The 19,858-nt window shown below is 38.4% G+C and overlaps 1 protein-coding gene across 3 annotated transcripts; it reads right to left on the bottom strand.

The window, feature by feature from the left end:
- Positions 1-428: 428 nt before the first annotated feature.
- Positions 429-16,351, bottom strand: ppfibp1a (PPFIA binding protein 1a). 3 transcript variants are annotated; one of them, XR_008906675.1, is made up of 26 exons: positions 16,177-16,351; positions 13,207-13,295; positions 12,054-12,259; positions 10,588-10,677; positions 10,315-10,428; positions 9,582-9,692; positions 8,797-8,889; positions 8,343-8,458; positions 7,932-7,995; positions 7,750-7,834; positions 7,381-7,469; positions 7,010-7,125; positions 6,797-6,848; positions 6,386-6,545; positions 6,072-6,201; positions 5,726-5,857; positions 5,488-5,638; positions 5,290-5,401; positions 5,031-5,119; positions 4,830-4,949; positions 4,339-4,464; positions 3,417-3,605; positions 3,133-3,291; positions 2,988-3,053; positions 2,779-2,909; positions 429-1,324 (listed from the first exon to the last, which is right to left on the bottom strand). XR_008906675.1 is itself a non-coding variant. In XM_056748050.1 (25 exons), the coding sequence occupies exons 2-25, from the start codon at positions 13,268-13,270 to the stop codon at positions 2,832-2,834; spliced, it is 2,712 nt and encodes a 903-aa protein (XP_056604028.1). In that variant the 5' UTR covers positions 13,271-13,295; positions 16,177-16,351; the 3' UTR covers positions 2,405-2,831. The 3 variants fall into 3 exon arrangements, 2 of the variants coding, with proteins under 2 accessions (XP_056604028.1, XP_056604029.1); XM_056748050.1 differs by lacking the exon at positions 429-1,324 and having other exon boundaries at positions 2,405-2,909; XM_056748051.1 differs by lacking the exon at positions 429-1,324 and having other exon boundaries at positions 2,405-2,909; positions 7,932-7,993; positions 8,353-8,458.
- Positions 16,352-19,858: the final 3,507 nt, after the last annotated feature.

Raw genomic sequence — 19,858 nt, 5'->3', positions numbered from 1 at the left:
ACGTTCCAGAGAGCGTGTTGTGTATTGAACAGTGGTTTTTGGTGCAGATTTTTGTTGTACAGGGTAGTAAACAACAAATAAAGTTGGATTCCAACAGATACTTTCACATACAATGTGCCAGTGATCAACCAGCATCCCAAATAGTCTGCAGTGTGTCTTGCAGTTGTTTTGGTGCCAGTCCTTACAAGACGATAAACACCAAATAAATAAAGTCAGATTTCAACCGGGAGTTTTCCGTACAATGTGCGAATGTTCAACCACCGTTCCACAGAGTCAGAGCTTTTTTGGGCAGTGGTTTTTGGATAGGTTCTTTGTTTAACTTTATGTTGTTATGTACCTGTGTAATGTTTTTGCTCTTTTGGTCTACCATACCAATTTAAACCATATTGCACAGCCCATTGAAATACCCACAGACACATGTTTCTCTCATCTACCACCATTTATTTGAAATACAACCGCATAGATTACATGCCTTCACCAGTTTCCATTTTGCAGATTTAAACCAGTTCAATACACAATCTGGGATTTGCATACAACACTTACAGCCATTTTAGATGTGACATCATCAGGGTCACAACCATCATACCAAAAAAATAAATTGCTTGTTTATATGCGTGTGTGCTGCTTAGTAAGTTGTAACCTGAATACCATCATTTCATGATAGAAGTATTAGAGCTTTGTGTCAAGTTTCCGGTGAGTGACAGAACCAGTTAGCAGCTGAAGTTTATATGGAGCAGAACCGACAATGTGCTTCTTCCTCTGAACGGTCAGTAACTACAGTTTTCTGACCATATGCCTCAATTATCTAAGTTGCAAGACACTGATGATATTGAAAATTGTCTCACTACTTTGAAGGGACTGGCGGAAGTGTACAAGTGGATGAGGGAAGACTGGGATATTCATCTAGTTCCCCTACTCACTGGCAAGGCAAGAGCTGCATTTTTGCCATTTTACCTGCCTACACATCTGACTACAAAAGTGTTAAAGAAGCCAATCTCCACAAATATGAAATCAACACCGAAAAATACAGACTGAGATTTCGAACACCGAACACACCTGTGGATGAATCACAGATGGAGTTGTATGTCCGCTTAAAGGATCTATTCTCAAAGTGGGTCCAGACACAGAACATGAAATCAGAACCCTTAGAAAACATTAAGTGAAGCCTCCATGCTCTCCAATGGTTAGAAATCAGTCAGTCTTCTTTTTGCTTTTATACCTTCAAGACCAGATCAACAAAGCCTTTGTCATCATCACTAGACACAGGGGTGTAGGGTCGTACCACAAGGTTCCCATCTATCTTGGCAGATAAGTCACTGTTGACCTACACATATACATAAATGTATTACAACGATCCTCTATTTAAATTGTTTAATTCATTCCATTAATCCCAAGTGTAATATTTTATATAGCATGTGGCACATCTCCTCCTGGTGTTAAACCTGAACCCGAGAAGGCTTTCCTGCTGTACACATCTATTCAATGAATCACAGCATTCATAAGACACAATACAGAGCATTCAAACAACAATTAAGCCAGTTTTAAACTCTTAATTTCATGTGCAACAACCACTCCTCAAAGCCACAGGGCCTGCATAAAACCTCACAAGAGGACTTATACATGAAGGCTTCGACAACATTTAAACGGAATTCAATTATTTCTCAGACAAAATGGGTATGCACCCTCTAGTGTACAAACAGCGCTTCGTGCTTTGTTGGTTAAATATTATTTCTTCCAATGGCAAAGAACATGTGCAAGTGTGTATTTATATATTGAGCATTTAAAATATTGTATCTGGATTAATTTGCTAGATTTATTTTTATACCAATACCTCACACAAATAATTTAACACCAAACCAAGACATTTCCACATTTGATTGAATGTTGTCCAAATGATTGCACTTAATTCCAATCGGGGCCGCACACATGATTTTAGAATTTATAAACATGTTATCCTAGTGAACTAGTGAAGGTCTTATGTAGGTCTTGACACTCAAATCTTGATTGCTCTGAAAAGAGTGAGAAAGCGACAAAGCCAACGTTTTGCATATGTTATTAGACATGTGAACGCCCCTCTAACATTTTCATTATTAAACATTTAGCTACTGACATTGAGTTGAGGTTTACTTTAAATGTGAAAGAGCGCAAAAATCCTTCCTTGCGCTATTAGACAGCTGAGGTATACCAGATCTATGATGCGTTATCTATGCATTTTGTACAATACTGGCAGCACCAAATACAGTTTGTCCAATAAGGCAATTTTTCCACGACTTAATATACACCATGAAAAATTGTCGTCGTCAGAAAACTCAGGGGCATAAACCGTGGGTAAGACCAGGCGTCCAATGCATTTAGTCGAACAGTTAGGGGCGTCCACCAGTCATGGCAACGTTCAAACATGCTGCATACTTCATAGAAATACATTTATTAAAAATTCTTAATTTTATATTATAGAAAACTGAACAGAATAGAAATGTGACAATCTTCATGCAAAAACCCCCACCAAATCGTAGCATTATTCAGAATGCAGCAATTTATGAAATAACACTAGGTTGCTACTTTGGGAAGGGGAAGGTATGATATTATATAATAAAACACTTAACATTCTGCAAAGTACAAAAGGCATTTACAGTCAAAACACGGGTTTACATTCAGCCAACATTTACCTTCACATAAACACTGTTTTTATTAAGGTAGCCTATTGGCCTGTGTAACCTGTTAAAATACAACAACAGCATTCACTGTAAAATCATAGTGTTGGGTTTGTTGAACACTTACTCTAATTCCATTAAGACACTTTACAGCTTCCAGTTCATATAGTAGTTAACATTTCAATCGTCATCTTTGGCATTTGTCTCTGAAAAACGGGAGGAATAGCCCCTCAAAAATTCATCCTCTTTCAGCATGCTCTGGAGAAAAAGTAAAATGATCAAAAATTACAAATCACAGCGAACATTAAATTATAAGAAGACATAAGACACACTCACTGTCAGGCTATTGATTCCTTCTGAGAAAGCACCTATCTGTCGCACAGTCCCCTCAGATTCCTCAATCTGCACACAGAACAACATTTTAGATGCAAGTACACTTATACGTAAACCATTCCACAATTGTCCACAATGCTGTCTGTACCGGCTCTAGTTGATCAAAGCCGTCTTCAGATTTGTGAATGTCTTTGTGAAAGCTGGTACTCATGGGCCTCTCAACATTCATGGGACAAATATAGTCTTCTGCATCCTCCTGACGTTTTCGCCTCAATGTCCCAAAACCTCCAAATGACAAACGTCTTGGCTAAAAAGTGAAGAAAAAAGGATCAAAGTGATTGAATTTATATTGCTGATTCACCATTATGCATTAAACTTAGAGTTGTAAAAAGAAACAAACTTTCATGTGTTGTTCAAAGGCACAGTCTTTACCTTCACTTTGGCTGTTGCCGTGAGGAGCATGTAATCTGGATTCTCTAGATATTGCTGCTTTTGTCTCTGAGAATCTGAACCGATCAAAAGATGGAAGTGGGTCGCGAGGTGACGTCTCAACAGTGTTTTATTTTGCGGAATGTTGAGAAGCAAAGCAATTGTTTCAACATTGAAGCGAGACTCCAAAACCTACGAAGAAAGAAAATAAGAGAAATAAACAGGGATGCAACGAAATGAAAATGATTGGCCGAAGCCAAATAAACCTGAAACCCTTGGCCTAAGTCCGAACACCGAACAAGGCTTTTTGTATTTCTACCATTTATTTAGCCAATTTTTTACCATTGCATAAGTGGTCAAAATGTGCTCTTGATATTTTGTCTCGCTTTTAAATACACTACAATATGGTTTAAATAAAATTGTGCATAACCAGAAGGACTAATTTAAAACCAAAAAATTGAGTCCTCTCTCTTCTTGAAAGAATGTACTGTATTGTGTTCCGTATCCCTATAACAAAACACTTAATTGTCATTCACCATTTTAAGCTAAAAATATGAATAAATGAAAATTGGATTATTATTGGCTACGCCGCAAAATTATTTGAAGAAAAAAAAACATCCATGCAAGCAATACTGACTGACAACCATATCAGTTCACGTCAAAATAGCTATGTTCTGTGCATCCCAGTTTTGAGGAGAGACAAGTTTAGTAGGCTAAAGGGAACTGTGTGCACGCAACCACTGTATGATGTCAAAGGATGTAAAGATCGGCGTGGCTGCTGTCAGACCGCCCGCTCCAGTCTGAAGTACACAATTTACCGACCAGTAAAGACGCTTTCACTCAGAAGTGTACTTGTGTTTATTTGTGAGAGAGGGAGATAAAAGAATCAGAGAAAGAACAGCACATTATAAGCGAGTTATTTTACCATTAGTCCTCCGTGGACTCCGCTTCCTCTCAAGTTGGGTGCGTATTCGGCCAGATCGACCGAGCGAAGCCACTCCATCACCCTGTGATTGGTCCACTGACATATTTCAGCCGGTGTGGGGTTAATCTACTCAAAGCACATGACACACGGCCAAAAATCTGTCATATACATACCAAAAAGTAAAAATGTGGATAAAAAGGGTCACCACATAAGTACACTGTTAAAAAAAGGTGCTTCAAAAGGTTCTTGGATGCCAAAGTAGGCCTTTTGGTTCCATAAAAAGTGATAAAAAGGTTCTTGGTGGTGATAAAAAGGTTCTTGGTGGTGATAAAAAGGTTCTTCAGATTTAAAAAAAATAAGAAAGATATGGTTCTTTAAAGGACCCTTGACTGAATGGTTTTATGTGGAACCAAAAATGGTTCTTCTATCATGGCATTTATATCTGTGAAGAACCTTTTAAGTACCTTTATTTTTAAGAGTGTATGCACTACCTCGGTCGGTCTGCGGCGGAGACAGTCGGGGTCGTAGTGGTTGATGCGTAGAACCTGGATGGCGCTCTTAATACTGAGGTGGTGGAGCACACTGCCTACTTTTAGACCAAGCAGATCATCCTGACCAAAGGAATTATGGGTAAGGGTTAAACACACTTTTATACAGCAACAATGGAAAAAGGTGATTTAAGCATCACTTACCACAGTCATGTAGTGAAGCATGCGTCCATCCACCCGGCCCTCATCGAAGTGAGACTTATACTGAGGCAGACCAATGTCATCCAGCCATCCTTCGAGATAACAGAAATTATTCTGTGATTTTATTATAGACTTAAAACAAATGTTGAAGTTAAATACAATTACAATTGTATAATCACCCCTGGAATGCCACGTCATTACTTCTATAAAATAATGGCATGTATCCTAGCTGTGAATATTCAATTGTAACCGTGTCACTTACGAGTAACCCAGTTGTAATCCAGTTTTCCCAATGCATCTTCATCTTCTAACCCCAGCGCCTGAAGGGCCAGCAGCAGTTTCTTTCTGTGTAAAGGGTGCCTGATGCCCAATTCCTGAGGTACAGTAGGAAATGTCTAACACATAAGACATACATATTTAACAATCAACAAAAAATATGTGTTTGGCTTCTTCAGTTTACCTTTTCCAAGTCATGCTGAGATGCTTTCAATAAAGTTTCTCCTGAGCGGATCCATTGCTGTGCTTGGTGTATATACAACCCAAGCCCCTGTTCATGTAACCACTCGCACACTTGCTCTTTATTCCAGCGTGAAAATTGGCTGTCCAGCTCACTGAGAGAGACAATAAGAATATTAAATGTTAAACTGCCACAAAACAAATGACTCCAATAATAAGTCTCAAGCTGTAATTATATGCACTTATTATTGCGTCGCTGCAGATCATGTGACCAGCCCAGTCTGGGACCCGCTGTAGCTCGGACTCCACCTCTCTTAAACTCTGCATTAGGAGATTCATCTAGATCGTCCGAGCTTGACTGACTTCTCTTCCTCCTGATAAAGGAATTATACACATACTGTACATTACATAAATTAGGGAATGACATTTGACTGTCTCCATTTAACGGTAACAGTACATTTTATAAAATCTATTCCAGTTAGTTGCCCTTTATATTTATTTAGAGTTAGGAATACTGTATGCAAATTTGACTTTGGCATTATTATTGTATACAATAAGATGAAATGATTGTTGCAAACAGAATAAGACCTTCCAAAAAACTTCATGATCCCTTTGGATTTCTTCTTCCCTTCAGGCGAATGCGTATCCAATGCTTGTGTCTTCTGAGGGGATACTCCAGCCAAGTCCAAGTGCTCTGCTCCCTTCCGCTGTCCTTCATCTACCAACAAAATGCTGCATTATTAGGGGTTTCATCTACACCAATTCTTTGGTTGGTATTTTTAACATGCAACATGGTTAACGTAGGGTTTTTAAAAAAGCATATATTTTAGTTACTGCAAACAGCATATATGATGTGTAAATGATAAACCTATACACATAAAATATTATGTGGCTTAAATCACCCAAGTTTGGTGCGCTGCTTGTCATCTTGTGGCCTCTCATCTTAAAGAAACCACGTCCGAAAGAGGAACGAGTTCTTTTGGAGCCAAAACTGTCATTGCCCTCCGAGCTGGATTGAGTGGGGGAGACGCATGGCGAGCCCCCATTTTTACTGGCTCCATCCTGACATATGATAATATAAAAGTCACAAAAGATGCGACACTACAATGCATTCTGTAAATAACCACCTCCGGTGATTTTCCAGTTCGAACAAATCACATAAACTGGTTATGTTAAAATTAATTTGCAAGTTAAAAACCAATGTTGTTTAGAGTCTGTGCTGTAGAGGGAGTCAGTGGTCTACCATAAGGATAGACTTGAGCAATGCATGATGCCAAATATATATCAAATATTTTAACAAAATATTTAAGCACCTCGTTACTGCTCGCTGCACAAGGCCTCTCTGTCTGCTGAATTTGAGAGACACTGAAAAGCGAATTTAAGATAAATGAACAAATGAATTCCCAAGGAAGGTTGCATGTTTGGTTAAGTTACATCAGGTGGTAAGAGACTGAACTACAGCAAACATGCTTTAGAAAAAACTGTATACATGAGTCTGTTATTCAAGGCAAGTACATTAAACAAACCTTTCTGTAGCTCTTTGTGCATGGGGTCCTAGCGTGCTCTCAGTTGCAGGTTTGGGTGCGGTCACCGTGGAGATGTCAGCTTCAGGAAGGAGTTCTGTACATGGAATGAGCTGAGGCTAAAGAGAGTCCGACAGGAGACAAGGAATGAGCAGAACCATTTAACATATCAGACTTTTGATGGCTATGTGTAACAGGCGGTGACCAGTTTGAAATGATATCACAGGATACTTCCTCCAAACAACACCCACAATTCTCGTAAAGGCCAAACTGTTGTTTTCACAATGAAAAGCACTGCGAGGAGGGAGCGTAAAGGAAGTCTGAGGAACATCCTGTGTACATAACCCTATGCGAGGGAGACAGAGTCCACATACTTCATCCGTATCCTCTGCAACCTCCGTCTCAGGATCTTTAGTTATCCCTTCATGCAGCCACCCTCGTGTGTCCTCTTCTCTGCTTTTGTCTGAGAAAACATGATACAGTCATGAGACAAGATTAACCAGATGAGATGCGGAGTAAAGCTTTGTGGGAAATATAGTTTCACATGTATGCAACAAACAAATTCAGCAAAGCTAAATTTCAAGTTTGTTGCATAATTCCTCAAAAATAAATGAATCTGTGGATGGTCACGTTTGCCTACACTGTTAAAGTTGAACAAACCGTAACCAAATTGTCTGAGCAATATCAAAGCATACACAATGAAAACAGCATAAAAGCAATTGCCAAAAGCAAAGACAGCTCACCCTTTGATACCTGCACTGACGTCACCGTATCCTGAACACTCTTGTAACGCATCAGCTGCGTGTGCAGCGCTTTTATTTTAAGATCCTGAAAGCATAAAGTCAAGAAGTGTGAATCAAAACAATTATGGGTGGTTGTGATTCGCTGTGACCACAGCGAGATAAGACTTCATATCCGTTCATACCTTTTCATCATTAGATGCGTTTAAAGAATCAACAGTATTCCTCATTCGCTGGATTTCTGTGTCTGTACACAGAGAACAAACCTGGGTTATTAGGTGTTATTTCAGGATTCACCACAGTCAAAACAGGACACGTTTAATAATTTCAAACAACAGTGAAGACTTTGCCAACATTTGAAATGTCGAAAGGTAGAAATTAATAGCAGTCCACAAAAATGCTGAGATACACTGCAGGAATATTAAAATATCTGTATGAGTGGGGGGGTTCGTCTACAGCAAAAATCTGGTCACCATCAAAAAGCTTGCCTACACATGCATAGCCTTACTCCATACATTCCTAGACAATGTTTTCCTTAAACTTGTTTGCAGGAATTCTCTCCCGAATTTTTTTAAAGTACAGTCTCTGTAGTAGCTTTCTCTGCACCTTGTGACTTTTGTGCGGTGGTGGTCTCCAGGTGGGTTTCGCCCTGCAGTTTGCTAAGAGCCTGATCTCTCTCCTCCAGCTGCTTCTGTAATGCCTTTAGCTCCTCCTGACAAATCCAAAACATTTGCACCAACTATTTTTTATCACTGTTGCATCTGCTAAAGGCTTACATGTGACTACAAATAAGTCATTGTATCCCTGGATGCATTTGAAACTGCAGCAAAAAATACAACGGATATGCTGTTTTAGGACTAAATTACTACGATTTTACATAAGATTTTACATTCCAGTTTTGTGTAAGAGGTTCATAGGCTTGACGTAGTCCAATAGATAGACAGAGGACAAACTGGGATTTATTTATCTTTTGTAAACGTTAGCTTGCCGTTACACTTCAGCGCTGATAATCTTGAGTTCTGTTTTGATCACATGTCATGAGGTTCTTACTTTGGTACAGTGAAGATTTCTCTCATACTCTTGTCTATCACATTCCATGTTAGTCAACACAAGGCGCATGTCGGTGACCTCCTGATAAAGACCCTGCGGAGACAAATATTGCGTTTCCTGTGAGTTAAAGGATCAAGATGCTGAGAATAGTACAAAAATGCTAAAAATATATTTTGTGTACTGTTTAATACAAATGTAAATTGAATGGTTAAAAATGAGCTAGTTTGTTGGAATGGCTAAATTATATTAGTTCAAATTTGCTTAATGTATTCAAATTATGCAAACATTAAGCTACAATATGGGGTATGTAAAAACAAACATTGCATGCTCAGCAATACACCTTAAAGATAACTGACCCAAATGAGTGAAAAAACTGTATTGTAGACAAAAAAATTCAAACCATATTAAAGTCTAGCGTGGAGGAAACCCAGCCCAATCTTTAAATCCGCAGAGGATTTCTGGTTATTGAAACCGTAACTCCCCAATGGCTAACGCAAGTAAGAGAAAGCTGAATGAGTCCACTGTAGTCTGGACTTTACCGGGCGCAAAGTTTTATAACAGGAAATAGTTCTGGGACTCTCACCCTCAACTGGATACAGCTGACTTAAGCAGCAATGAAAATCAAGAGGGAACCACAGGATGGTCAAACCATAATAAGCAGGTCTAATTTCAATAAATATTTGGCCTGTCGATTTGATTAAATCTGTTCTACATTGAAGTGCCGTAAAAATGTTGGTCGCCCAGGAACATTCGTAGTGGTGATGGTGTGATACAATGATAGTTACCGCGCTTTCTCTACGATCTCCTTCTGCAGCAGCCAGCTTTAGTTTCAGACTCGATATCTCTGTCAGCAATTCCAGTTTTTCAGTCTCTAAAGCACTCCTGGTAAGCAGCTCCTTCACAAAACACAAAAGTGTTTTAAAAAAAAGTTAAGAAAATTGTTAAATAGAACAGTAAGAAATAACACTGATATGAAATGTCCCTTATGGTGCTTTTTTCATAATTTGTGGAGCCTGGGATGCTCATCGACCTCAAATGTCAAACTTAACATGCCATATTACAATGTATAGAAACATGAAAGATATGAAAAGATGGGGATGAAAGCAAGGTTTTCATTTAAAACCAATACTAATTTTAAAACAAATCAATCATATGCCTTTGAAAATAACTTTGGATATTTAGCCCTTTCAAGGCATCCACAATTATATCCCTAGTATTATTCATCCATGTGAAATATACGGCACGCCAAGATGTGTAACACAAAATTTGACATCAAAGATGTGGCAGTGACAGGAAACATGTTTCATGGGTCTTTTTCCAATCTCTGAAGCTTAACAGTGTCCATCATGCATCCAGGACTTTTCATCCCTTATGTGAATTCCATGGATAAAAGAAAACCATAGAGGCTTGAAACAACATGAGGGTGAACCTCCCTGAACTTCTTTAAAAAATAATACAAATGATTCTTGTAACAAAGCATGCATTATTAATCCGTTAATGTACAGTCTGTTTTCACACCTGCTGTAGTAATTCTTCAGTGGCATTAAGCTTCATACGGTGCTCCTCGAGGTTCGTGTCCAGGTCTCTTATTTTTTCTGCCTGAACGTCCACTTGATCAGTCAGAACACTCACCTGAGGTATTAAAATGTGAAAAGTGTGTTCTGAACTTCAATGGAAGAAATCAGATAGCAAATAGGAAAGTAGCAGGAAAGTCCAACTTTCAGAAAGTCCAACAGGAAAAACCTGCAAAACCTATAAAGTCTGAAACTCTAAATGTATTTAACAACACACCTGCAGTACTAGACATTCTTTGTCGCTTTCCAAGCGGGTGAGACGCTCCTGATAGACAGAATCCCCAGCTGCGGTCCCATGGCCATTAGTCTGGAAATATAAACAACAGCTTAGTGTCCTGGTGTTTAATATAAATTTAATGCAAGATGGGATCTACTGTAGGATTTGTGGGTTTTTAAATCCAATTCACACATGAAAATAATCAAGAATAAATTACCGAAAGTAAATTTAAAATTAGAAAATAATAGTAAATATGATGTTTTTGCACAAATCAAACTAAAATAAAATATTTAAAATATGTTCTGTAAAAAAAGTCACACATAACAAGTGGAAAAATTTTGTTTGACCCATTTTTTTATTGGTCAAATTCTAAGCAGTCAAAAAAATAAACTTGGTTGATTCTGTGACGAAAGCAGATGCAGATCGCAGATCACAAAAATGTAAGAATACAAGATCCATGTGAGAGCAGGTTTTCACATTAGATGATTTTGATGCACAGAAGGGGAAACTTCATGAAGCCTTGCTTGAATGCTTCAGATTGAATATCGAAAACAGCGACAAACCTGAAATGCACTTAATCCAGATGAAACGCATACTGATTTATAGATGGAAAATGCACAGAGGGAGACAGATATACGCCAAACACATACTGTACATGTGTAAACTATTAAAAAAATGATTTTTCTCAGAACGTTTCCCAGAAATAACAAATTTCACCATTAAATTTGGCTAACTCCAACATCAAATCAATGTCACCTTTATACTGAAAAAACAGCATTTTCTAGCATCAGACGGTCATGTCTGGGTCAGTTTACATACTGTGTGTCGAACCAACTTAAAGTGATTGATGATAATGAAGGAAAACAACGCAGCCTACTGCTCCCATTTACCCAAATGACATCTAAATAAACTATGCCCCTTAAAACCTACTTGGCCAGACCCCAATTTATTTCCTATTTGGGTTCTGAAGAGAACAAGAGGGTTGGTGTGAGATTCAGACAGAAGTGTTAACCTCCAAGGTTACTCTGAAAGCTGTACATTTTTTATTTTAAGTACCTAACCAGGGGGGTGACCAGGGTGGTCAGTGAGCTTTAGTAATAATATCAGGAAACTTTAGAAAGTGTCAGAGAAACTCTCCTACACTTAATTTCAGCAGCCTAACCTACTACAAGAATTAGCAAAGCTAACAAGGCACTTTTGGAATTTTGCAACAGATCCACCTCAAAATAAAGTAAAATATGCTTGAACATCAAGTTTTTTGTGACTTAAAACACTTTAAATGGTCTCTGAGGGACATGGAGCCCATTTTAAATTATTAACAGGACTTAACTAAAAAAAAAAAGTTTATTTAAACATGGAAAAAGCCACCACGAGGATACAAGGATACACATGACTACATTATTTAACTGAATTATTTGTGCAATAACACCAGTTTGTAATCTGTGTTTAATCTGTGGAACACTCACAAGTCGGCCTTGCAGCCACTCCATCAGACCCTCAGCTGTGGTTTCAGACACTTGCATCCGCAGGCTCTCTTTTTCCTCTGGATCCATCAGGTCCAGCGCAGCTCGCATGTCCTCCAAAAGGTGCAGCACCCGAAGGCTGCCCAGGAAGGGCGAAGTGGGCGACTGACAATCAAACAGGCCGTTGGTGTAGCCCATGGCCTTAGAACCTGTGACAAGTGCAAGGACATGGATTTAGGGTTTGATCGGCTTGGTATGGTTTGGTGAATTTTGATTTCGGTTTATCGAGTACATAGCTAGAGATTTTTAATGTCCTACCTTGGTTTATGGAGTGTCCAACAACAAGTTTATGTACATGGAGGGTGTAAAAACTATTATTTAGTAATCATAGTCAAGAAGTAAGGTTAACAGTACTCTTGACTGTGTCTCAAATGATTTGTTGTCTAACGATGATCTGTCTAATCCCCTTCTTTCCGCTAGCCTAGTCTGATGTGATTGGTCAGATGGTCTAGACTGTTGTGATTGGTCTACAGCGAATGAGGTTCACAGCTACAGTGTTTGGGGGAGAAGGGTAAAGTTTTTGCAGGCAGTCCTTGCAAAATGTGCTTTCTTCACTAACTTAAATAGCCCTTTAAATGCTCAATTTAAAACGAACCCTGACCAAAGCTCAGTTCAGAGGACTATGGCAGGACACCTGGTGGTTTATTGTCAGATGAGTGAATGGAAAAGAAGAACTTCCCAAAAATATCCCTCTCACTCAAAGCACTGACTTTCACTGCTCACTGACGTGTCCCTGATGTTCTCAGAGATGGACAGCATTGTGGTAGCGTACTGAATACGCATTAGATTTCATCAGTGCTGAAATAGTGGAAAAACCTTGTAATGCCCCTCATTATGCGCTAAGCTTTGGCTGGAAGCAGTTTTGCAGCTCAAACAAATCTGCAAAAACTGATAGACTAACCAGTTTTTCCCATTTCTATGTCCCTAAAATATTCTATAAATGAACAGTTATTTTCCAAGAAACACAAACAGAGATCCTTCAAGCATAACATTCATTTTGAACTTTTCCTTTGTATAAAGAAATCAAACTAATGCATGTAGGGACAAAGTGTAAATACCCCCTCGGTGCCGGCAGTGATTTCTCGAATTTCTGTACCTGCAATTATGCCATCCATCTGCTCCAGCGCAGCTGCCAACATTTCACTGGCATCAGACATCATTATCACCTCCCTTTAAATCCAGCAACTGTGACATACAAAGAAAAACCATTATAAATGTGTGCCTGAGAATACAAATTGTGCAAAAAAAAAATAATCCCAGCACTGTAGTGAGGAGTTTGCCTTCAACACAGAACGGGAGGAATCAAGCATGAGATAATGACACAAACCTCCCAGGATTTTTCTGTGTGTTGGAATGATCAGAATTCCAGACCTTCAAAACGAGTCCCAGAGGCTTACACATCTTTACAGAAGCCTCCCGCACGCTCTCGAAAAAACAGATCCCTGAACATCCTGGGTTTACCATTCAAAATTGATTCTACATTACCAGGACATTCATTTTCATTATAACAATGAATCTAAAAATAAAAATCATCAGAACATTAACTTTAGATGTGTAGGACGAGATACAGCATGCTGTTGGTTGCGAACATCCAAAATGTGATGTAAAATTACCCAAATTAATCTGGTTACAGAGTGGGCAGGAGGCATCGCTGGAAACCTCAACAACTAACACAGGGGTCTTTGTTTGTACGTTTACCCTCGACCCCCACAGAGACCACTGGAACAGGCTTCACAGGACAAGTCTTGTGGCAAATTATGAACGCCTCTCTACAACAAACTGCATAACACAATACTCGAGGGAGGGCAATACCAGACCACGTCATTTTACAGTTTTACGCAGCATGAGGAGTGAGTCAGGGCTTTGTTTATGAATATTCGATTTTGTCTAGTCAATGAGTCCTTTGTGTACAATTGCCTGCTTGCTGTTCAAAATCCACCCAAAGGGGAATCTTTAAACTTTATGTAGTTTATTACTAAACAATAAATGTTTGTTTAACACATTAAATCAAACCTCTGAGTAATGATTTGATCATTTATTGTGGCCAAGGTTAATTTGGACTGAGAAGGGGTAAAAAGAAAAGAGCTCAAAGTAAGTTATGGTCTTTTAGACGTGAACTGACATTTAGACCCATTACCACATGTTGAAACACTAGCCAAAATGGAGGTCTTTCCCAGCTTGAACCCATGGCTTTCCAGGGGTTCTGATTTACTTTTGGCTTACAGAAAACATTCTCCACGTCCCTAGAGGAAAAGGAGCTGTATTTAGTCAGCTGCCTGCATCCCTTCCTATGGGGAAGCCCTTGACTTCTGGCAGTTCCTTAAAAGATCCAAAACTTTTACATTTTGATGGCAACTTTAAAACTTATAAACTGATGGACCAGAGATCAATTTTGGACAAAAGCTGAACAGTGACAGAAAGAGAAAGTGATGGAGGCCCTGTTGACCACAATTATCAAACTTCTGCTTTGACTTTTGTCCTGTTGTTTTCTCCTGAGCTTTTATGCAGTCACTTTAAAACACAATCTAAAAGCTCAATGATGAGAACCAGCTCTTCCACCTTTTTGATATTTTGATTTTCCATTGCAAGCCCGGACGGAAAAGCGTTTGAATTAGAGGAGCCTGTGGTGATAGAGTGGAGTGATTTTTGGCTACAGACACAAACTTCTAAACAATTCTTTCCCGCACTAAAAGCAGCAGATTAAATCAGTGACAAAATAGTCTGATCAGTCAGAAGTCCGTAAGGAACAAGAAAAAAAGTCTTGAATTAATTTACTTCAGAACTAAATGTTTTGTCCCGGCTTCTTGACAGATCAGGTCGACCTCTCTCCACGGCGTACCATACACAAGTCTCTCCACGACCCTCATGACCAACTTTGTTTAGATAGATAACGAACCTCCCCCTTCATCCAAATTCCTAAAAACTCCTCCAGATGTGTGCACTCACATACTTTAACAATTTCCCTGCACTTCCTCTAAACATAGATATCAAACAGCCCTCCCTAAGGCCAGAGCACTGTCAGCTCCTCACACAAATTAATTCCTATGTTTACTAAGTAAATATGCGATAAATTAAAAGACCACATTTTCCCTTTAAGGGTTGTGAACCAAAGCTACAAAAAGGGTCGTCGTGATTGGCCGGGTGCCCATGCAGGCTTACCAGTACAAAGGTAGATGTCACTCTGATTTATGCACGTAGTGTGACGTTGGCCAGATGTGGAGATAGAGGACAAGGTGGGGGTGCATAGAAAGAAAAACAATCTGGAGTTCATGCCATTACTCAGCCTGAGCTTTGTCCTAAATATATAGATGCAAGCTACTGAACTACACACTGTACGATCACACACACATGTGACACACATGTTGCTTCTATTGCAGAGTGTAATCATTCGGATTGCACAGGACGCAAGAGATCAAATGTCCACCTTGGAAATCTTTCAACTACATACCAGTAAGAAAAATAAAACATGGTTTGTTTAAAAATAAAACAATGTGTTTATAATCAAACAAGTGCAATAAGCACGTTTATGAACGTTCAAAGTTTTACTACAAATAAACATTGGTAGATATGTGGTTTCTTTGTTTTTTCACAACACATAGCATAGTGAAACTCGTCAAAGTTTAAAATAAACTTCTTTGAATGAAAGAACCATCACCAGGCTTGACAAAGTGCTTTGAATCTATGGCATGTTACCAGCATCCATCTAAAAAGAGGCGAGCTGTAGACTGATGAAGACCAGTTACAATTAGATAAAGGATCACAGGCTGAGAATGATCCAGAAGTTAACCGAAGAATGAGCTAAAATGAGATGAAATAGTCAAAACATAAGACAATGAGTAGAATATTTGACCTTTACATTACACATGTTTACATATGAACGTGTATTGCGATAATTTGTTTTAACTAAAACATGATCTTTTTCTATAGTATTAAAATAATGTTTGCAAGAGTATACCTAAATAATTTAATAAATTAAATAAAATGAAAACCAAGAAGGATGAAAACACTAGCTAATCAGACGCGTCCAGGTGTGACGCTTTAAAGAAAATGTAAACTTTTGACTCACCTTCAAATCAAACACAGTCCTAAAGTTTTCCGGAAAGGCAAACTTCCTCTTGGTTTCTTAAAAGTATGTGTCGACAGTCGAAACGCACTCCCTGGACTCTCTCATATTGTGTAAAATGATGTGAACGTGTCTTCAGCGTAATCAGTTATAGTAAGAAATCAGGACTTCAAGTTGAGTTTTGTGCGCTCAGCTGCGGTTGCTAATGTGCAACCAATCAGGACGTGCTTAAAGTCTGGTAGGCGGAGCTTAGAACCCGGAAGTTGCCATTAATTAGGCAGGCATGTTAGCTAATGATTCACGTAATTAAACAGCTCGGTGTGTATTTTCAATTCAAGCTATTTTTTACGGTTTCCGGTGTTAATATTCGTTTTGTCACCTCCTCTTGAGATGTTCTTCGGTGGTAGTCGGTATTCTAGTCATTTTATTACTGAACAGGTCTTTGTTTTATATTCATCAACAAATTATATGAAGGTACATTCAGGAGTAAATGGAGGTTCTTAATAAAATAGCAGACTTTTTAATTATTGAAATCTTGACTATTTTTAATGGTATTAAAGAAAGTTATTACATTCTCCATTTAAGAGGAAACCCGGGAATGATTTAAACGGTAGAATCTCGCCCTCCTGTGGAAATAAAGGGAATCGACAATTTTAGTTTGAAGAGGTATAAGCAGACCTAGCGTTGAATACCACTATAATTATATTTCTTAACATAATAACTCAAATTATTATTCAGTTATGAATACGTACCTTTTAATATGATGTTTTTTTAAAGAATTCGGCAATTTAGATTAGATTCATCTTTATTGTCATTACACATATACAAGTACAGTGTAACGAAATGTAGTTTAGGTCTAACCAGAAGTGCAATTAGCAAGTGCAAGATATACAGTGTGAATAAATACAGAATACAATATTAGGAAAATACTTTACAATGGGCATGTACTATGAAAATATGACAGTCTGTATGTACTATGAACAATATAAACAGAAGGCTATATACTGTGAACATTATAATGTGCAGGTGGTTATGAACATAACAATATAGACTATACAATAGTGCAAGTGACTTGAGTGTGCATTAGTTACAGACATCAGCTATTAAAGTTACAGTGCAGTAGATGAGTTGATGCGGTTATTGAAGTTACAGTGCAGTAGATGCTTTAATGCGGTTATTAAGGTTACAGTTCAGTAGATGAGTTAAAGCAGTTATTGAAGTTATAGTGCAATAGATGAGTAGATGCAGTTAGTTATGCAATAGATGGAGTAATGCAATAGGTGAGTTACAGTGCAGTAGAGAAGTTGGTGCAGTTATTGAAGTTACAGTGCAGAAGATGAGGTAATGCAGATATGAGAGTAGGCCATTAGTCCAAATGAGCATTCAGTGTAATATTCCTGGTGTGCAAGTGAGCAGTATAGAGTGCAAATGAGGCTGTGTGTGTAAACAGTCCGATAGAGCAGATACATGAAGTACTGGTGTGTACAGTTCAGTCATGCATGGCAGCCCTGTAGTGCAATGTAAACAATGTAATAGCAGCATTACAGTTAAAGTTATGAGGGGTAGTGGAATCAGTGGGGAGCAGAGTTCAATAACGAAACAGTTCTGGGAAAAAAGCTGTTTCCTAGTCTGCTGGTTCTTGCCCAATGAGAGGATTCAAAATGTTGAAGAGAGTGGGTGAAATGAACACGTTGCTAAATATAAACTAAAAATTTGATTGTTTCTCTAATCAGCCTCTTTTTAATTTTGTTGTCTTTCCCCATTGTCTTTTATTTTTGTAATTGTTGTTGTTTTCAAACCCAGACCACTAGGTGGCAGGCATATGCAAGCATTTTAATGGGTGTAGTGGAAACTTTTTCTGATTAAAATGAATCAATTTTGAACAAATACAACTCCTATTGAACACTAATAAGTTATAATAAATAAGTGTTCACTAGAAAAAATAATAATATTACAATTAGATCTTAATTGCATTTTTATCGTAGCCAAACGGCACCTGTCATGTATTCAATTGTAATAGTCTAAAACATGGCCTGTTGTCCAATTACAATACCAGTGATAATGTTTTTTCCCCCAATTACTCACGATAATAGAAACAACCGAAAATTCTCTGTTGTTCTTTATACTGTCTTTAGCAAACTCCTTTATATAAATTACATCCACTAACCTGTTCTTATCAATGGAGACACTTTTGTGTCCATGGCAACCTGGCTCACAGGGAATCATTTTTAGCCCTTGTTCCTCAATGGCAAATAAAAAATAAACATCCCATTATTAGACCACAAGACTTTGTACCCTACCAGGGTCAAGCTGTAACTCTTGAACATGGACAAAATGTACTATGATAGAAAAAAGCCAAATGAGACTGCAAAATAGCACAGAAACCCAGTATTCAAGTACTCTGACCGTGGATTTTCTTTCATAATCCCCTGTAAATTGATTTAGATTGTTTTGGCTCTGATATAACTGCATAGGTATTTCTTGCCTTTGGCTTTTTTGTCCATCAAGTATTAGCACTCTGCAACGGCAGCGTCCAAACAAAGGCATTTTAACTCAATCTCCGAGTGAAAACTATGACTCATTTTGTCCAGAGAACACAGAGATCCCTCATTATTGCAAACACTGCACCGTGAACCAGAGGACATGTAGTTTTTTATTTAATCAGTCTCCCTCCTGGTGTCACGGTCGCAGATAACCTCTGTTTATTGCATCCATTGTGTATAAGGACACAGCATATTAATGAACAGGAATGAGACTGCTGATCTCTTTCTCTCACCTGGGTAAGTTCATGGCACCACTCACCTCTCTGCATGCAAGAATGTCACATTGCCTAAAAATAGAAATAGAGGGAGGTGCATGAAGCCAGTTAAAGGAAAGCGAGAGGTCCACAAATAGCCTCTGTAGTATGGACGGCCCTGCAATATTCTGTAATTATCTCTGCTTGCAGGGAGCCAGTCACTTTGAGCCCAGGCCTCAGCAGGGTAGATGTGTTAGGAGAGGCATTTAGTGTCACTTGCTATAGAAATGGCCATAAAGAAGCTCTTAACTCTGAGCCAGATGGATGAGATGGATCTTGGGTTTTATAAGAGAAACACTGTGATTGTTCATTTGCAGTCTTGCTTTTTAATGCCCCCAAGGTTTGCAGTTCCATCTCATTATTTATTAACGCTTCTTCCCACTTTTGTTTTTCTTCTCCAAATACTCTCACTGAAGGTCTTTAAATATAGCATCATTTTTCTAAGACTTTTCCAAACCTCTAGAGGCATTTGGAAGTCACACTGATTTTAAAGTGACATTATTTTCTCATTCATTTTACTTGTTTGTCGTGTGATTGTTTTGTGGGGGTGGAAATGCAGATCATGATGAATGTGAAGTTCTGATGGTCATTCAGAATAGTTCTCAGATGTGTTCTGGGTCTGAAAGACTCGAGCGGTGACTCACGCAAAGATAGGTTTGAATGGACTTCAACATGGCAAATGTAAAAGTTAATCTAAGAATTCTTTCATCATTTACTTGCACTCATGCCATTTTAGACCTGTATGACTTTCTTCTGAAGAAAACAAGATATTTTGAAGAATGCTAGTAATCAAACAATATTGACCCCCATGTACTCACGTACACCGTTTCTCTTGAAGCTTTTTAATAAAGCTGTGACATTATAAAGATTGATTCACTCCTTGATTCA

The sequence above is a fragment of the Triplophysa dalaica genome, chromosome 5 (genome assembly GCF_015846415.1).
Source record: "Triplophysa dalaica isolate WHDGS20190420 chromosome 5, ASM1584641v1, whole genome shotgun sequence".
Lineage (NCBI taxonomy): Eukaryota > Metazoa > Chordata > Actinopteri > Cypriniformes > Nemacheilidae > Triplophysa > Triplophysa dalaica.
This window is presented reverse-complemented; position numbering and strand designations above follow the sequence as displayed.

Bases quoted from the DNA above. Each gene is read 5' to 3' on its own strand.
- ppfibp1a (XM_056748050.1), bottom strand. From the start codon at position 13,270: ATGATGTCTGATGCCAGTGAAATGTTGGCAGCTGCGCTGGAGCAGATG. The intron at 5,402-5,487 runs GTAAACTGAAGA...ACTGTACCTCAG, and splicing joins CTCAGCATGACTTGGAAAAG to GAATTGGGCATCAGGCACCC. The intron at 4,950-5,030 runs GTAAGTGATGCT...TCCTTTGGTCAG, and splicing joins TGCTTCACTACATGACTGTG to GATGATCTGCTTGGTCTAAA.